This window comes from Felis catus, chromosome D3, assembly GCF_018350175.1.
Source record: "Felis catus isolate Fca126 chromosome D3, F.catus_Fca126_mat1.0, whole genome shotgun sequence".
Lineage (NCBI taxonomy): Eukaryota > Metazoa > Chordata > Mammalia > Carnivora > Felidae > Felis > Felis catus.
Window position 1 is genome coordinate 66,184,868 of NC_058379.1, and position 20,549 is coordinate 66,205,416.

The 20,549-nt window shown below is 42.4% G+C and overlaps 1 protein-coding gene across 1 annotated transcript in view; it reads right to left on the reverse strand.

The window, feature by feature from the left end:
* Positions 1-20,549, reverse strand: part of EPG5 (ectopic P-granules autophagy protein 5 homolog) — a 108,009-nt gene that overhangs the window by 78,589 nt on the left and 8,871 nt on the right. Inside the window, exons 2-11 of the mRNA XM_011288022.3 lie at positions 17,702-18,646; positions 16,215-16,452; positions 14,586-14,722; positions 13,587-13,694; positions 12,603-12,676; positions 10,579-10,684; positions 8,438-8,552; positions 7,936-8,086; positions 4,540-4,695; positions 684-841 (exon numbers count right to left, since the gene is read on the reverse strand). Of these exons, the coding sequence (XP_011286324.2) occupies positions 684-841; positions 4,540-4,695; positions 7,936-8,086; positions 8,438-8,552; positions 10,579-10,684; positions 12,603-12,676; positions 13,587-13,694; positions 14,586-14,722; positions 16,215-16,452; positions 17,702-18,646 (2,188 nt within the window). The remainder of the gene's footprint in view (positions 1-683; positions 842-4,539; positions 4,696-7,935; positions 8,087-8,437; positions 8,553-10,578; positions 10,685-12,602; positions 12,677-13,586; positions 13,695-14,585; positions 14,723-16,214; positions 16,453-17,701; positions 18,647-20,549) is intronic.

Consider the following 20,549-nt stretch of genomic DNA (forward strand, 5'->3'; position numbering starts at 1 on the left):
ATCTCCTTATAAATGAAAATCTTGGGCAAGAAGTGAGTCATAACCACTGCAATACTGCAGTACTGGTAAATGTGATAAACAGTATACAGTCTGTTTTACCAACTCCTCAGAGGATGCAGTGGAAGCAATATTACATTTTGTCACTAGGGAGCACTATTGACAAACAGCTCTGTGATCCATGACAGAAGACTGAATGCCACAAAGGTATAGAGGAAAGATTTTAAAAAGAGAGAGAGAGAGAGAGAGAAAGAGAGAGAGAGAGAGAGAGAGAGAGGCTGTTTAAAAAATGTATTCCCCTGATGGAATTTTCACGGGAAGAAGGCAATAAGCCTACAATTCTTTCCACGTGTTTACACCTTTGAGAAATCAAAAGCAGTCTATCAAATGCCCTGTATTTTCAAAATAACTCCCTGGGGGCATTCACAACCCAATTTTCATTTCCCCTCCCCAAACTGGGATCATATCAAGTTACCACCCAGAGCATTTCAAGAATAATGAAAATTGGAATTACCATTCTACTATGTCAAAACAATACAGCCGTCTTTCAAATTTCAAAATTTTTGCTTATGAGTACACAGAGTAAAATACTCTTAGTCCTTCTACAAGATAAAAAGAATAAAGCCACGACGAGAAAGGCACACAGGTAGGAAAGACCTCCGCTGCCTGCTGTGGCCCGGCCGTACCTTGGAGCTGCCTCTTGCACTCCGCAGGCGGGAGACTGATGCAGAGCTTCTCCAGATTCCCACTCTCCACCTGGTGCATGAGGTAGAAGAGCTTCCAGAGCATCTGGACGGACAGCGTCCCAAAGGGCATCTCTGACATAAACAGCCAAATGCCAAGTCTGCATTTTAAAGAGTAGGAATAATTTCATCCATCAGTCAACCTCACCACACTGAGAAAGCAGGTAGACCTGCTCTGGTAAAAAAAAACAAATTCTTAAATGACAGCACAGCAATTTCGCTAACATGCTTCGGTCACCCACACCTCAAGGATGGACAGCAATGACAGAAATGCTCACAAAGCACTTACTCTGTGCCAGGTACTGTTCTAATCACCCTGCATCATCTCATTCCATCCTCACAAGACCCGGGCAAGAACTATCACTGACACTATCCCCAATTTACACATAAGGCTACCAAGGCACAGAAGGGGTGGTAAGAGGCAGAGCTGTGTTTTAAACCAAAGATCTTATTAAGACCTAGGTGACAGGTTGCTTAGATGTGGATGTATGTGTGTGAGCTTAAGTACAGGTATGTGTGTACACACAGACACGTGTGCCATGGGTGGGAGGAGAACCAAAAGCCCTCCGGTGACTCCCCACTCATCACTGCATGAAATTCAAACCCTTCAAGCCCCACATTCAAAGGCCTGCACTTACAGCTCAGACCCATGTTTCTAACCAGAGCCCTCGCTGTGTTCAGACCATTCCTGGACAAGCCTGGCAAGAACCTATTACCTGCAAGCAGCCACCAATCCATTTGTGAAGGCCTCCTCTGATTTCCTCCTCAGCACTATCACAGAATTTGGTCCACACCTGACTTTGGCAACATCATACCCTTTATCAGTGGTTCTCACACTGGAGTGGGCAGAAAAAGCCACAAAGTGGAAAATGCAGATTTCAAGGCCTGCCTATAGGATCCTGATTTTGTAGATCACAGTTGGGGCCCAAGAATTTGCACATTCTATAGTCACCGCAGGTGACTCAGACTCAAGTGCTCCTCAAACCACACAGTGAGAAATGCCTCAAGTTACTGTAATTTACGTACACATACAAACCATGACAATTTGAAAGCAGAAACCAGGTTTTGTTCATCTTTGAATAAACCACCATGTAACCTAGAGTCTTGTATTTTAATTATCCACTACCTAAGCCAGTATCTTGAAAACAATCAGCACTCAATAGCACCTTTAAATGCTATTAAAACTTTGTGGTGTGAATTTTATACCAAAAAAATCTTGGAAAAAACAGGGAGGCACTCAAAACGGTTGCTTTATTTTGGGCAAAACTACAAATTGTCCAATTACAAACAAGGCTTATTAAGAGAACAAGAAAAAGGTATTAAATAGTGCATGCCTGACCCACATCTATACCCAAACCACTACTGACCTAGATTTGAAAAGCAACAGCTAGACTCTTGAGCAAAGGTTGAAGAAACCGTAACTTCAGGTGAGCCAAGCTTCTGTCTTATTATATAATTATCTGAGGGGCGCCTGGGTGGCTCAGTCAGTTAAGCGGCCGACTTCAGCTCAGGTCATGATCTCTCAGTCTCTGAGTTCGAGCCCCACATCAGGCTCTGTGCTGGCAGCTCAGAGCCTGGAGTCTGCTTCCGATTCTGTGTCTCCCTCTCTCTCTGCCCCTCCCCTGCTTGTTCTTTGACTCTGTCTCTGTCTCTGTCTCTGTCTCTCTCTCTCTAAAAAATAATAAACATTAAAAAAAAATTAAATAATATCCTAACACCTCACACAGGACCTGACACTCTTGTATAACTTATCCCAAAACAATGAGAGAAAACTGCAGAGGCCTGAAAAGTCATCACAGGGGGCGCCTGGGTGGCTCAGGTGGCAAAGCATCCGACTTCAGCTCAGGTCATGATCTCACGGTTTGTGGGTTCGAGCCCCATGTCGGGCTCTGTGCTGACAGCTTGGGGCCCAGAGCCTGCTTCGGATTCTGTGTCTTCCTCTCTCTTTCTGCCCCTCTCCTGCTCACGCTCTGTCTCCCTCTCTCTCTCAAAATTAAATAAACATTAAAAAAATTAAAAAAAAAAAAAAGTCATCACAGAACTCTGTATTTCAGGCTACAAAATTCCCCATATGGCAGATATGCAGTAAGTGGCTTAGGCTTTGGCTATCTTTTGGGTTTGTTTTCAGGGATAACCACATCAGAAATTTCTATTGGCGTGCCAAATAAATTTAAGTACCATGGCTTTAAATATCTGATTCTTGTATAATTTCTTTCCTAAAATAAATTATACTCAAGACTAACAGTTCTTGATATTTTAAAGTTTAAAATGATGATCATCTTTGTGAATTACAGATATAATACTAGAGGACAGTTCACAGCTCAAAATCTAAGAGCTAGTAGCCATGGCGAGAACTTTCCATCTCAGCTAAGCAGGTGCAAGGATAAGTGATGAGAGCAGAGATGGGAGGCTCTTCCTGATCCCCCGGCCGGGTTCTGCACAGGATCTGGTGTACCTCATGAGACAAGCGAATTTATGGATAACACAGAATGTATGACGAATAACCTAAAGATAAATTTCTAAGCCCAAATTCTATTTATCTTAGATCCATGCCTTCTGAGTGCCTACAAGTGCCTAAGACTTAGTCAAGGAATTCTGATATTTCTCTAAGCGAGCACTTATCCTATTCTTCATCTAAAACCACAAAAGAACCACCACCACTTACCACCTAAAAAGTCCTTCAGGGTTTACAAAGTATTTTCATACATTACTGCATTTCATCCTGGTAACATGTCCATGAGGTCAACACAACAGGTAGCATCATCCTCTCCATTTTACAAATGAAGAAAGTGAGGACACGAACACTAGGTGACTTGCCCAAGGTGACAGTAAATAGCCAAGACTCAAACCCCCTCCACAACATGCAATAAATACGGGGCTGAAGCTAAGAGACCCATGGCAAGAGGGAGCATAGCTCAGAAGAAGGCAAAGGTGGGGAAGAGCTGGCAGTTAACTGAGTGAAGCTGGAGGCCAGCAAACCTCTCCCAGCAGAGGGCACAGGGCTGTTAGCAGAACTTGCTCCTACCCTTGGCCAGAAGCTCAGGGAAGACAGTGCAGGAGGTACCCTCAAGTGTAACCCGGGCTATAAGCAGCAATGGAAGACAACATGATCAGAAGCCAGCATTTACACAGACAGGACAGGGGACCAGGACCCATAAGAATCCTAGACCTTGAAACCCTCAGAGTAAGTAGGACAACTGAAACAATAAAACTGGCAAATCATTTGCACTGTGCACTACTCTGCCTCACTCAGGCACTGAGTGGGTGTGAAACAGAATTCATACCTTGTTCTAGGCTACCCCAAAAGTTCAGGGGTGGCAAAACTGAGATATCACAATTGGGTTATTTTAAGATTGAAAGAAACATTAAAGAAAGGGCATTTCAGTCACCACTATAAATAAGGACACTAAAACCCATGAATTTGCCCAAGATAAGAAGCAGATGAAATACACCTCGACATTATATAAGACATCTACTACAGGGGCACCTGGATGGCTCAGTTGGTTGAGCGCCCAACTTCAGCTCAGGTCATGATCTCACAGTTCATGGGTTCAAGCCCCACATCAGGCTCTGTGCTGACCGCTTGCTCAAAGCCTGGAGCCTGCTTCGGATTCTGCATCTCCTTCTCTCTCTGCCCCTCTCCTGCTCATGCTTTCTCTCACTCTGTTTCTCAAAAATAAATAAATGTAAAAAAAAAAAAATTAAAAAATAAGACATCTACTACAATCGATGACTTTCACGCCAATCTTTCTTACTAGTCAGAGAGCCATTTCTCCACAGTTACCATCATACTCCTTACCTTTTGGCTTTCAGCACATGGAGGACAGCTCTCAAAAACAGCTCATCAAATTCAACCTGTAGTTTCTCCACAGAGTAGGGCTGCTGGGCCAAACCCAAGCCTTGGTTGTGACTCACAAACTGTGCCCAGTGGTCACTCACATAACCAAGGGTCATCCTAAGTGTAAAGACAGGCAATATGGCACTTCTCGTTAATGCACTCAATCCTGACACCTTTATATTACATTTGAAACACAAATTTATTCATATATATTTACTGAACATCTACTATCTTCTAAGTTCTGAAAAGAATTCAATGCAGGGACAAACACTACCATCATGAGGCTTACATTTAATGGGAGGACAAACAGACAACAAACAAAATAAAGTGAGAAATATAGTCTGTCACATAGTTATCAGTGACATTGAGAAAAATACGTAGGAGAGAGGAATAATGTTTCTCTGGAGTTGGCCAGATTAAGGGGGTTGGTTGGGAGCAGAAAAGGCCTTACTGAAGAGGAACACGTGAGTAAACGTTGGAAGAAGTCACAGGGATATCTAAGGGAAGAGCATCCCCAGGTAGAAGAAAAAACACCAGCGGCGCCTGGGTGGCTCATTCGGTTAAGCATCCAACTTTGGCTCAGGTCATGATCGCACAGCTCGTGAGTTCGAGCCCCGCATCGGGCTCTGTGCTGACAGATCGGAGCCTGGAGCCTGCTTCGGATTCCGAGTCTCCCTCTGTCTCTGCCTGCCCCCTGATCCCCACCCCCGCCCCGCTCATTCTCAATCTCTCGCTCAAAAATAAACATTAAAAAAAATTCTTCTTTTAATAAAAAAGAAGAAGATACAGCAATGAAGGTTCCAAGATGTGGTCAGCATGTTGGAGGAACAGTAAGGCAGCCAGTGTGCAAAAGCAAGGTAACTGAGAGGGAGACTGGCTGGAGAGGAAATGAGAAAAGTGACAGGAAACCAGACCATGAAGGCTGCTGGAGGTCACTGTGAGGACTCTGGCTTTTACTCTGAACAGGACTGGGAGCAAAGGAGTGACATGAACTGACTCACCATTTACCAGGAACACTGGTTGTTGTGAGAATAAGCTGGGGGGGGCGAGAACAAGGCAAAGCAGGAAGGTAAGTCAGGAGGCTATTACAATTACAATTAGGGAGAAATACCTAAGAATGAACTAGAGTCGTGGCAGTGAAGGTGAGAATTCCGGCTGGATTCTGGAAATAGCATGTTTCATTGGTTCAAGAGGATGAACATTTCACACTTTCACACAATCCCTGCGATTGGAATGTATATGAAATTGCTAACATGCCATATTTTGGTAACATTTTTTCTTTCTTAGAGACACATAAATGCATCTTCAGAATTGGTGGCATCTTAGATTTGATGGCAGATGGTGTTCTGAAGGTAGACAGAACTGGCCATTAGACTGGATGTGGGGTGTGAAAGGTCGGGGATAACACCAAATGTTCTGGCCAGAGCGACCAGAAGAACGAAGCTGCCACTTACTGAAACTGGGAAGGCCACGGAGAAGCAGCGTGGGAGGCGGGAAGAGGGAGGCCCATTGGGTGTATTAAACTACAATGCTCATGAGTCACCCAAGTAGAGGTGCTGACTTGGCAGCTGGACTTACAAGCTTAAGAGTTAAGAGAGAGGCACGGGCTGGAAATAGAACTCTGACAATCCTAACAGTATTTAGATGGTATTTAAAGACATGAGAACAGATGAGGTCCCAGGAGCAAGTTCAGATGGGAGAGAAGAGGTCCAGAAATGAGCCCTGAGGCACGCCAACATCAAGAAGTTTGGGACGTGAGGATGAAAACGACCAGAGTCAGAAAATGAGCAGCCAGGTAAAATGGAGGAGAAACCAGGAGAATGTGGGATCCTGGAAACCAAGCAAAGAAAGTGTCTTAAGGAGAAAGTGGGCAACTCTGAGAAAGCCATGTAAACTATGGGAAAGATGTAAAGGAGGAGGAAGACTCAGAATCGGTCACCGGATCAGTACGACAAAGCTCAATAGCAACCGTCACTCCTAAGAGCTGTTTGGGTAGTACTGGGGGGGAAGCCTGATTGTGGAGCATTCAGGCAAGCATGGAGGGAAAAACCTGGAACCAACAGATGACCTGAAGAAAGGGACCTTGTAGAAAGTATGCTACAGCTGGAAGATGTGAGAAGAATCTGTGATAGATACAAAGAAAAGTAAGCAGATGGGAAACAAAGAAAGAATAATCATAATATGCTACCATAATCAGCTGTTAAGTATTTACATAGAAACAATATAAAGAGGGAATACTGACTTTAAAGCAATAATAACAATGCCTCTCGTATAGAGTTACTGAGAAAATAAAATGAGGAAGTATATTCCCAGCACATAACGAGCACTCAACCCTACATCATGTATATGAGTCCAAGGACAGGTTTTACCTTATTTACACCAAGCAGAATAAGCAAATAAATGTCTGGACTTCTGATAATAAGTAGATAGGCTTTTAGCTTTAAAGAAATTATTCTCTAAGTCACCAGCCATCCCTCTTCCCACCATCTCATGTCCATCATCTTTCTCAAGCCCTTAAAGGCACCCTCCAGCCTTTCAGGGCATCCTATAATCATTTACCTGGCTTTACAAGGCAGATGGATACACATCTAAAATAAATTAATTACAATCTATTTTGTTTTGGAAACAAAACCGAAGAGGGGGAGAAGTTTTAGAGGGTTTTTTTGGAGAGAAGGGTGGTTGGAAGAAATAACAGCATATTTATATGCTATCGGGAATGACCCAGTAAATACAGAAAAACTAGTGATGCAGAAAAGAGGATACAAAATTAATTCAATGAAAAGCAGTACATATTGTCAAAATTTATTGGTACTTGATAATAAAAGCATAAACTCATTTTTCAATCAAATAAATAATGCTTTCCCTAGTTCAAATATAGTGGCCGCTGATGAAGTCTTTGCAACTTTCTTTAAATCAGAATAAGAATAAATACAAGAGAAAACAGGGAAACAATGACACAAAAGAGCTGCTGCCAATCTTCCACCGCTAGGTGGCAATTCCCAGGCAAAGGCTGGGAGGTAGAAGGAAAAGAAGGAGCGAAGGAAAAGGAGAGAGGCTTCATCTTCCTTGACCAAGTTCAGTTTCTCTGGCCACGTTCAACCCAGCAACTGCTTTGAGGATCTTGACTCTAAGGACAATTACCTAGCAAACCAGTTAAATCTGAGTTAATTAACCAAATATCCTGACTGGAAGCATTTACAGAATTCCCACCTGCTAGGTGGTGAAAAAAAAATTCTTACTTTTACGATCAGTCAGATGTGAAGCATACACGAAAATGTCCATCATCCCAATTTCGCAGTATCTACATCTGACCAAGGCGAAAGCAAATAGAAACAGATGTACCAACGGCAGTATTACCTGATCATGTAACCAATTCGCTTCACAAACTGCCTATAGCGCGCTCTATTGAATGTTTCTAACCCCACAGCCAGAAGCTCCACTAGTGAGTTAACAAACGCAAACATTTTCATCATCTCTTGAGGTCTTGTTGTTTCAGGTAAATAATCACCTAGAAGTTAATCAGAGAAAAGGAAAAAATTATAAATGCTATGAAAAACACTGAAGGATACGACTGTAAATACCTCAATGAGGAAACTAAGCCAAGGCAGAAAAAATAACAATCTCCGTTGCTCTGGCTCCTCTGTGAACAGGAGATGGGAAACCTGGGACAAAGTGCAAAATGAAAACAATTTATGAAAGCTGGCCAATGTGCAAGCTAGGTGACCTCTCTGCATTTCAGCACTAAGTGGGAAATTACAAGCACCAGAGAAAGGAAGGAAATCTCACTGAGGTCTGATGCAACCATCTCTTTTCAGTATGGCCAGGCACAGGGGAACCAGGACAAAAGAAATCAGTCTACCTTTTGCTTTAAACCCAAGAAGATGTTGAAAGAGCTCATGAAATGGAAACTGTGATAAAAGGATAACCAAGTCATCTTCATTAAGAAGCAGCCAACTGGTCTCAGGGTCTTCATCCTAAGGGAAAAGATGCACAATCACGTCAGCTGATTTGATGAGAACGCACCGTGCTCTAGAGTCAACAGGAGCTAAATTATCACAGGCATGAGTGGTACATCATGGACCATGTGTCTTCATGGACTTCCCCTCCCAGGATCAGTTCCACAGATGGGCTGTAAACCCCCCGAAATTGCAAGCACAATTTTATGTGCATCTGGGTCACATCCGTCCTTCAGCGGCCGAAACTGCTCTCACAAAATCTCCGTCCCAAAGAAGATTTAAACAAAAAAAGTTCTTCTAGAGTAGAGAATCTTACTATAAAGCTCACTGCTTTGACAACATCAATTAAAGAGCCACATACTGAGTCCCAGTTATTTTAGCTACAGGTCTCCTGCCCCCAAATCAAGGCCTACTGTAGTACTTAACTGCCTTACAGCGAAGCAATTTCTGTATCTGCCATAGATAACTGAGGCTCCATTGTCAGGTGGTGCTGCCAGAGCAGGAGAGAGTAACAGGTCATATGTAGCGATTCCACAGACGAAGCCTTTGAGGTTCTTGTTTGACACACGGCACGAAAGTCACTTAGAAATCAAGCTGATCTGTGTCCTAAGACATGCTACACTCAAAAGGGAACGCTATGAAAAATGCAGAGATCCTGAGGATTCTCACTCAACTTCAGCAAGGGACTAATGTAAGTCATTCGTAATTTCCCAAGCCACTCATTTCCCCCTCCATTTTAGGTCGTAAATGGCTAACAAGCAAGCGTCAGCTCTACTAGCAGTAGCTCTCAGCTCTGGCTGTATTTTAGAATCACCAAGGAGGCCTTTAAGCACTTGGATGTCTGGCCAGGGGCCTGGGCAAGAGTTTTAAGTTGCCAAGGCAGCTGCAATAGGCAGCCAGCGTCAACCAACCACTGATGTGGTGGATCTGGCGTGCCTTCCTCCCCACAGCCTTTATAGAGCCAACAGCACTCTCAACCCTCTCATCTACTCCCCCAGTTCTGGAATTCACTCAACAATCAGTGAGTGCTAACCAGCAGCCAGGCACCACTGCAGGGTCCTCAATCATTATCTGTTTCTGGGAGTAAATGCAGGAAACCTACCACAGAAAAGACTTCTCTCTCAGGGGAGAACACTCTTGGGGGAAAAAAAACGGTTCCACCACAATCTTTAAAAGACCGATTTGCGCCAGCTCCTGAGAGACTCTCTTCAAGGTGACTGTTCAGTCTCTAGCAAAGATGTCTAAAGAGTAAGAAGAGTGTGAAGGGGCTTCCCATTCCTGAATGAGCACTTGGGTAAATACAGACATGATCCCCACACCTGCCATGGCTGTCATTCTGAGAACTGTCTGTTGTGATCTGTCAACTCCTTTTAAAAAGAAGGAGTCTCAGTACATCTGGTCCCTGGCCATCCTGGACAGCACATCAAATCAGGATGTGGACCATAAAAAAGCGCCAGGGCTGATAACTAGCTGGAGGGGAACCCCTTACAAATACACTAACCCTGTATACAGCAGAAAGAAAAATCAACAAGTATTATCTTGAGAAACTAGATTTTGATCATTCAATCCTCATCACGAATAAAGAACTATCTTCTGCTTTTCAAATGAGAAGATCCGGATGACAAGTATTTGTAACAGTTAAAGGAAAAATCTCGGTAAGCCCCGGCTCCCAGTCCAGAAACTTGTCACTACATAAAAGAAAATCCTAATGCAAATTTTATAGAGTATGAAAATATTCCCAGGTTCCAAATTCTCCCAGCTGAAGAGGAAGATATTCTACACACAGGCGTCAACATAGCACACTGGTTCAGAACACAGGCTCTAGAGGTGCCACCATTTAATGACCTTATGATCTGGGAAAAATCATTCACCCCCTGTGCCTCAGTTTTCTCATCTGTAAAGTGGGGATCCCATCAGTACCTGCCTCCTGTGGCTACTGGGAGAAGTCAATGCGATGCCATGTGAAAAGTGCTTGAAACAATGCATGGTACATAAGAGAAGCTTAAAAATGATTAACCAAAATAATGCAGACATGACAAATTACCTCTTCTCCTCCCTCATCTACTAGTGTCCAGGTCCCAGATGCAGGCCCCGAGGAGGATGGCTTCGGCTCACTGGGCTTCATGTGGCACAGGAACTCTGCTCGATTTCTAAAGGACAAGGGAAATCAACCCATCACATAAACGCAGAAAGCCCACATGCACACACTCTGGATCATCTACTGACCCTAGAGAAGAGTCAGCCATCCATCCAGTCTTCAAATGGCTTAAAGTAGTAAACAAGAAATAAGAACTGGCTAAAACTCAGGGAAGCTAAAAGCTTACTAATTGGGGGTGGAGACCTCCACCACTCTGAATTAGTCATGACGAGTCACTGCAGGACTGTGGTTATGCCGGCACAGCCCCCACACTCCCTGGGACCTTGACACGTACGGACCGTGGCAGTACCTTAACTCGAGCCAGGCCTGCCAAGTGTTGCCAGGTACACGATTTTAGGAACCATGCTTTACTGAATAAAAAAAGGACAATCTGCAGGTAACTCAGAAGCTTGTATAGAGCAAAAGAGTACATCTAATGCAAAAACATTAGGTCAAAATCGTATCTACCACAGGTTGCAGAAGCCCCCCTGTACCCAGGCAGAGAGAACTGGAGAGAATTCCTGCCAGCCAGACTTCACAAGGTGTTGGCTAGATCTGAGGAGCAGGTATAACTAGAGAAGTTTCTCCTCTTGGGCCACAACACGGTTCTCAGCCCCCTGTTCCTTCCCCTCTGGCCTGACCCTGAAAAATTCATCCATTCCCTCCTGTTACAGAAACTTTCTCCCATGACTTCCAGCTCTATAGGTCCACTGCTGCCCTTGCAACCTGAGGAGCTCCAGTCCTGAAGCCCCAAATGTCCACTGGTATCTGTCACTTGTAGGCCCCCAATGACCTCAGACATTTCTCCTTATAAAACGGCTCTCCTTTGTCTTTTGGGTCTATCAGCACCAGTGCCCTCACAGTCAGTCAGGCTCAGACATCTACAGGGTTATGTCAGAACCACCCTTTTCCCACCATTTCCTTATTTAGCCAGCTACTTAATCCCTTTCTGGGAAGATGACCTTAGGTACCCCTCCTTCTTTTTCCCACCACCATGATCCCACCTCAGGCTCTGAGGCAGACGGGCTTTCTAGGACCGAGAGCAAGTGGTAGTAACATTGTTCAAGGTCACCTAGACAGACTGTGCCTTTTTCCCCAGTTAAGTGTCCTCCGGATGGTGAGTTAGGATCCAGAGCCAAGAGAGCCAAAAGTCTGCACCTGTAATTCAGTTAAGCAGAAGCACATCTTCTTCTGCCTTCAGTCAATCCTAACCTTCCTTGATACGACTTTTACCTTTGTTCAAAAGTCCTCAACTGCTGCCAGGCCCAGACCATATCAATTCTAGATTCCTCTGTCTTAATGTCAAACCTTTCTATAATCCAAGTCACCATGGTTATTCATCTGTCTGACCATCCCCCACACAGTCCTTCATGCTAGCCACACTGATCTCCTGCCTGTCCTCTGCACAGCCATCTGTACCTGTGCTTGGGGCCACTGCCCGTTCTCCCCACTGCCAGAGCACTGCCTGCTCCTTCACTCCTGCTGAGATCCGCCCCATTCTTGCAATCCAGCTCATGCACCTAGAACCTTCTTCCATGGCTCCACCCTCCTCTCTTCAGCCTCTTCAGTGCTAGTGTGCCAATTGCAGCTTGGCAATTTGTGCTTTTCCCTCTCTGATTCCAAATGTCTTCTTCTAAGGAAAAGATGATTTTTCCGATCTCCCCACGGCACCTTTCACAATGATATATATGAGAGGAGAAGCAAACCCACTAAAATGGGGCACCCAGAAGAGCTTAATTGTTTATACATAAGCAGTTAATAAGGTCACCTGGGGACAAAGGGTATCCAACCCAAAGAAAATCCACAATATTAAATTCTGGAATGCTGACTCTTCCCTTAGCAGTTCTTTGGATCTGAGCAGTTTAGGAAGCCAATCCTTTGGTAGAAAGAAGCATTTCAATTTCTACTTCATAAAGCTCTTCCACACTTACTTGACAGGCGACATGAGCAGAGCAAGGGACTGCATAAAATGAAAGACCCCTGACGGGTTATTCAACACTTTGATCTGAAATCAGAAAAGGAAAAAGCATACTGTAGAAAACCAACAACCTGAGTATCCACATTCTTAGTTCACCAGCATCCTGACAAAGGGAGCGGTTATGAAAACAAAGATGGACTCGCGCCGAATCCACAAGAGCAGAGCGCAGCTGGCGGGCTACCTGGCAGTACTGAAGTCCGCTGTCCTCCAAGAGCAGCGCTCGCTAAGCACTGTCCTTCAACCACTGTAACCAGACAGGATGCAGGACAATGCTGCTGTTTTAATCCAAAGAGAGAACAAAACAAAAAATCTTCCTTCTACCCAAAACGATTCAAACTTCTCACCACCAGAAATACTGAAGAAAAGGTAATGTGGAGAAGTTGAACTTGGCATGCACTTGGCTTCTACCCATCTGAGTGGTTGCTGTGAGTAACGGAACAACCCAAAGGCAAGCAACAGAGAGGGGAAACCATGAACCACGTAATCAACACTGAAGGTGATTATTTGAGAGCTGATCATCACACAGATGTGGATCTCTGCTAGTATTAAAGAACTGAGATGCTCAAGGTGTCTGCCTCATCTGTACCAATTGAGATGGATTAATTTACAAAGCTGTGTTGAGTATTACCAAAAAAGTCCTAGTGAGCCTTCCTGCACAGAAATTTTACAAAATTAAATACTACTGAACCTACCAAGCCAGACTACAAGGGAACTCTTATAATTCTATCTTAATTTCATCAATTAGGGTGGCTCAAGAAGTTTCAGCATAAAAACTCCTATGAATATACGAATATATATATAGATGTATTTTAAAATTTTTATTTTAAATATTAATATTTTTAAATAGCTTTTTTAAGGGAAAAAAAGCAATTTCTTCAGGAAAAAATGTTTAACAAAATCTCTCTCATCCCACTCAAAATTAGACAACCATTCATACCTGGATGAAAGGAACAGCCCATTTACTAACACCTGCCGGGCATCGAAGAATATGGTTTAAAAGGAAGAAGTGATCTCCAGGACAGCCAACTCTTTGTAACACTGATACCTGAACAGGAGAAAACATAGAGTTTTACTATTTAAGAAGAAAAATGTACCTAAGGGTCTAGTAAGTCACTTAGCCAATGTTGAAATATGTGAATCTTTCAGAAGAATAACCAGAGAGATCTACCACACGCATATATACCCATATAGCATACATGTAGTACATACCCAAAGATACACTATGAACAGGTGACTTTCTACCACAGAGACACACAGAGGCCTATGAACCCATGAGTACTACGATCAAAATATCGTAAGTATTTTCCTGCAACCCAATTTTTATTACCTGGCAAAAGACAAATTCCCAATGTGCCTGGCCACATGTGAATAGATACAAGCCAAGTAGTGTAATGTGGTCTCAGTTTGTAACAGATTCTCAAATCCAAGTAAGTATGCTTGGGATCTTACCACATATGTAAGAACTCTAGCATGAAAATTAAAAAAACACCCAAGGCGGCCCCACTGAAAACCACTAAACAAAGAAGCTTCCTTCGCTACTACACTTAACATCTTTCTTAAGTTTCCCAAATCCTGACACCTGTCTTTTTTCTCTTAATCTTTTAACGCAACATCAAACATGAGATGATAAAACTAAATGACATGGAAGTTTTCAGAGCAGCGGCCTATATTAACTACGTATCTAATCTTTGCTTTACCATGCTTCCCACATTTCCATTTCTTCCCAAGGATGAAGCCCCAAGATTATTTAGCTTAAACTTTATTAGAAAGAAAAAACACTTTGTGCTTAATAACACACTAGGTAAGTATAACTTATTTCCATGTGTCATGAACAAAGAAAATGTCACTAATTAACATATTAAATGAATTAGCTGAAGAAGCTGTTGAAAAAAAGAACTATAATAAGAGATAATTCTTCAATTATCTGTTTCCTTACCAATCTCTGCAGCCAGAGAAGAATATCGTCATGGAACTGAGTATCTTCATTAACCCTCCTGGTGAACATGAATAAGACACTAATGCACTCCTTTAGGTGACACAGATCAGAGGGAAAGCTTTCAGTCTGTTTACCAGCTATAAATTAAAAAGAGGATTAAATGAGCCCCATATAAGTGGTGTTTTAGGGAGAATTTTTAGTGTCTCAATAAATAAATAAATAAATAAATAAATAAATAAATAAATAAATAAATAAATAACTTCTCAAAATATTTAGTTCAGATAAAAATCCAAAGGAGAAAAAACTGCATCAGAAATATCTCAATTTGGGGCACGGGGGTGGCTCAGGTGGTTAAGTGTCTGACTTCGGCTCAGGTCACGATTTCACGTTTGTGACTTCAAGCCCCACGTCGGGCCCTGCTGTCAGCACAGAACCCGTTTCAGATATCTGTCCCCCTCTTTCTCTGCCCCTCCCCTGCCTGTGCTCTGTCTCTTTCAAAATAAATAATAAATAAACTTTAAAAAAATTAAAATATATATATATACATATATATATCTGAATTTGGGGGCACTTGGCTGGCTCAGTCAGAAGAATAAGCGACTCATGATTTTGGGTTTGTGAGTTTGAGCCCCATGCTAGGTGCAAAGATCACTTAAATAAATGAAACTTCTTTAAAAATCTGAATTTCGGGGTGCCTGTGTGGCTCAGTTGGTTGAGTATCTAACTTCAGCTCAGGTCATAATCTCATGGTTCATGGGTTCGAGCCCCGCATCAGGCTCTGTGCTGACAGCTTGCTCAGAGCCTGGAGACTGCTTCGGATTCTGTGTCTCCTTTTCTCTCTGCCCCTCCCCTGCTCATGCTCTGTCTCTCTCTGTCTCTCAAAAATAAATAAATGTTAAAAAAAATTTTTTTAACTCTCTACTAAATATGTAATCCAAAACTGTATTTAATGTTGTGAAGTATTACAAAGGGAAAACCAACTTCATCAAAATCTATTTTTTATTTAAAAAGCAGCAGACCTCTGGTCTAACCCCAGCTCTTAGATTAGTTATGAAATCAATGAGGGGGAAGGATTTTTTTTACTTTAAATATTCCTAATATCTCCCCTAGAAATAAAAATTGCATAATTCAATTAGCTAATTCATACTTAATACATGACACAATCAAAGCTAGTCTTGTAAAACCCAAATATGATGAAAAATGCAGAACATTATAGATCCTCCGAAGAAAGTTGTATAAAACAGCCCAACAAACCAGACAAGCAAAAATAAAGTACAACAGACAGAGGATGAAAAAGTATGCTGAGTATCAGTTTTACAATCAAAAACTGCATTTGAATTTGACTTGGTTAAGAAGCACATAAATAGGACAGTAAGGGGCATTAATGATAAAAAGCAAGCTCTCTGGCTTCCCAGAGAAGCACAGACTGACAGCCCCAGGGAAGGGAGACCTGGCATAGCTCCCAAGAAATGTTACTAAGGCAGATCTCCATCCTGCTTTGGGAAAGACAAGGTAAAACAGCACAAATGTTCCCTTCTAATACCAATTAGGGCACAATTCAACCAACCCCTCAATTCTTTTTTTCCTTGCAGATCACAAGAAAGAGTGAGATTTTGATTATTCACCTACCTCGGCCTTGAACTGCTAAAGATCTCAGAACAGCTGAACTATTGAGTAAGGCATAAATGTAAGACTCCACTTGCAACTTTGAGAGCACAGAGGTATACGAATGCAGAGCGAGGGTCTGGTGGAGGTGCTCAGATTTGGCATCAAATAGCTTCTTTAGCTCCCCCAGTGCATTTTCATTCATCTCTACTCTTTGGTAGCGATGATAGCCAGAAACTTTCACTTGATCTGCACAGATACCCTAGCGGTGGACAAAAAGGGAAAATAGGAAACCAGTTAACTCTTTGCACTTGAAATAATCAGGCTGCAGGCATATGATGCATTGGCTCAGTACCACCTTCAAAGAGCTTATAAATCATGGTGAGGGTACAGTACCGCCACATAGAGAAGAATAAATCAAATATATAATCAGGTGCCGAGAAGTATAATGCCAATTGTAAAGCATCACAAGGTCAAAGAAGGAAAAACAAACCCTCAGAAAAAAATAATAAAACTTGCTCCTAAGACTCTCATGATTGATAATCTTACCTTCTACTTTGCAAACACTGAAGATAATGTGAGATCTCCACAACTTTAAGGGACTTCAAAATATCTCTGTATCTACCCTCTGCTCAAAAGAAATTCCTCTCCTTTCCAATACTAACACCCCAATACTAACACCTTCAGCTGTGTTCTTGATTCTATCCTCCTTTTTAGTATTTTCAAATGTTCCCCTCTCCACAGACTCCTTTCTATCTACAAAGATACACGAGTCTCCCAATAAATAAGGATTAAGGACGGGGGAAAAGCACATATTTCTCCTTGGTATCTCCAGCTTCCCTTCACTGCCACACTTGCCAAGAGCGGCTTTCTCTTCCTTGCCATCCTTCCCAGGCCACTATGGAATGGCTTTCCTAATGGCCACCTTGGCCTCCATACAGCCACATCTGATTGCCTTCCCTGTTTCCTCATCACATCTCAAGCTTACTCCATGGATCATGCTCTCCTTGACACTCTCCACCTATTGGATGTTCCTGGCATTATGCCTAAGGTTACAAAGTAAATGGTCCACAGGCTGGATCTGACCTGGAGACATGACTTGCTTGTCCTCTACTCTGTATTTTGTTGCCCACATTTACATTTCAGGATCCCGCCCATAAAAATCCGGATTTCCAGCTCTTCTTAGGAATTGAAAAGACGTGGCAATGTGGGACCACACAGCCTCAAAGCAACAATCAGCGAGGAATTAAGAGCAGCTGCCCCTGCTGGGCCAGGCATGAGCCCAGACCACTGGGCATGGGCCCAGTGACCACCATCCCGCTCAGCCCACTTCACTTCTCTAGGTCACCTGCTTGGCCCCTGCAGGCATCTGACTTTGTGACTCCTCCACTGTACTACTCTGGGCTAGGTCAGGGTCAAGCGTTAGTATAAGCATACTCCAGACCTGGATGGCCTCACGAGAAGAGCACCTCCACTGCAAATCCCCCAGGCTCCTGAAATAGTCAAAATACCTGCACAGACAACTGTTCCTCCTTAAAGTGCCATAGTCGACTTTTCGCATTTTGGCAATCAGACGTCAGAGCAAGGAGCTCAGCTTCAGCCAGCAGCAGCTGCTTCCTACATCGGGAGTAGTTCAATAGCAACTCATAAAATTCGTGCCTGTCCTGATGAGCCATGCTGTCAAACTCTTCTAAATACGACTCAACATTTTCCAGCCACGAACCAGGCTCAAAGATTTTTAGCTGTTCTTTAGTAAATGGTACCAGTTCTGGTTGAGATGGGAGCTCGGGGTACAGTCGCTCGCTGCGGAACAAGGGTTTCACTGCCACCAAAGCTGGTACTTCTCCAGCAATTTCAGCTGGCAGCTGGGGATACAGTCTTTTCACTCTAGGTGGCTGAAAAATGTCTTTGGCTTCACAAGAACTCTGCAGGCCAACATTTTGTAGCACCTCTGGAGAAAGACCCAAGGCTTGTTTGTCTTCTTTCTTTTTCGGAGTTTCTCTGACCTGTAAATTTTCCATTTCTTGCTGAGTATGAAAAAAATCAGGTTGCAAGGGGCTTTCAGAAGGTCCACATTGTATCAATTTATTTCCCTCTGCTTCTGTAAAGTTCTTGGGGGTTTCTACTTTGATTCCGGCACTGTCTCCAGGGTCGACCTTCGGCTTCATGGCATCGTCCCCAGCACAGGCTCTGACCTCCTCCCCCTCCTTTGAGGTCTCTGTGTTCCATGTCAGGGACCCTTCGTTGCTTATAGTTAAGGAGGTGAGTGGTACATCAAACATTTCACTCCCGTTGTGTCCACTGGCAGCATTTTGGAGCTGAGAATCAGTTAACACCTTCAGACAGTCTCCTTTGAATTCACAAGCTGGAGCAGAAATTTCCAGCTCTCTGGAGGTTTTCGGAAGGGAGACTTCATCAGATTCTTCCCTCTGAAGGGGTTCAGATTTTTTCTTTTCCTAAAAACAAGATTTATAATGTGAATTAATTTGTAATATAGCAATAATTGATGATTTAAACATAAGAAATTCTTAAACTGTATATAAAATCTAAATTTTATAATTTAGAAAATGGAACCCAAATAAACTTCATGAGCGACGTGTTTCATGTTTCCTATTAATCAATTTTGACTACAGTAAACTTGGGAGACTCACTAGTATAATCCCAAAAGAGAAAGACATCAAAATAAGCAGCAAATTATGATTCGAGGACAGAGGAGGAAAGTTTTAATTAGGTTGTTCTCCATTCTGCTAGAGGTCAAGTGAAACAGAACAGTTTCCAAGTAGCTGAGGCCTCAATAGATTTACCTTCATCTTCACATAGTCGCAGAAAACCCATACCTTGAGCACGGAAAAAGTCAAATACCTTGAGCAATAAAATAAGTAACTACAGGATTAGATTATAACCCACGGGATAAAATAAACGTAAATGGACAAAAAATGTCTTCCTTCTTAAAGAATTTCAATCAATAAATGTAGGTGAAATGAGAAAAACAGAAAATTCACATTACAACACTATGGTAATAACTGTCACAGGCAAGATCTACTAATGGATGCTAAAGTGAGTGAGTGAAAATGTAAGCAGAAACAAGACAGCTGCAGAGCATCACAGTATGTCCTAAATATTTAGTAATTACATAGGGGGAAATAGTAAGGTTCAGCGGAGAATTCTGGCAGGTTAATACCTTAACCCGTGATCAAGGATAACATCACCAGTAGCACATCCCCATGTGATGTTCTGAGAAGGCCTATCACTTCTTCAGTAGCCTTTCCAATAACGTGTAACCTCAATGTGATCATAAAAAACACCAGATAAAAACTCAAATTAAGGAACAGTCTACAAAACAACAGAATTGTTACGGTCATCAAAGAAAAGACTGAGGAACTATCAAGAGATGGGAGGAAACAACAGAGACAGGACAACTAAATGCCACGTAGGATCCTGGATTGGACCCTGGAACAGAAAAAGAACATTAGTAGGAAAACTGCTGAAATCCAAGTAAATTCTATATTTTAGTTAATAGTATTGTACCAAAATTAATTCCTTGGTTGTGATAAACATTCTGGACCATAGAATTTATGATTATGTGAGATGATAACATAAAGCTGCATGAAGGGTATATGGAACTCTCTGTATTATATTTACAACTTTTTGTGAAGTCCAAAATTAACTCCAAAAAACAAAATAAAACAAACAACAACAAAAAAAAACAGAAAATTAACCATTAAAAAGTGCAATAAAATGAATTATGGTTTTAAAAAATTTTCAGGCACTAACAAACTAGACACATTGGAAAACACGATGATAGAGAAGAAAAAATTACAGGAAAATTACTTAAATAAAATTGTTACACTCAAACAAACTGGAAAAATGACTGAATCAAATACTCCCTTTCACTGTGAAACTGTAAGGAAGACAAACTTGACAGTTACACAAGTTATCAGTGATTCTGGATTGTGCCGTCCAGCAAATGTTCAGGAAAAAAAAAAAAAAAAAAAAAGTTGGTGAGTAAATAACCAAAAATGTAAGATGTTTATATGTACCTAATATTAGGAAGAAAAGATAAATGTTTTTGAAATGGAATTTGAGGGGCACCTGGGTGGCGCAGTCGGTTAAGCGTCCGACTTCAGCTAGGTCACGATCTCGCGGTCCGTGAGTTCGAGCCCGCGCCGGGCTCTGGGCTGATGGCTCAGAGCCTGGAGCCTGTTTCCGATTCTGTGTCTCCCTCTCTCTCTGCCCCTCCCCCGTTCATGCTCTGTCTCTCTCTGTCCCAAAAATAAATAAACGTTGAAAAAAAAAATTTTTAAGAAATGGAATTTGAGGTCATCTTGCTGGTAATGAATATGGCTACCAAACATTTAC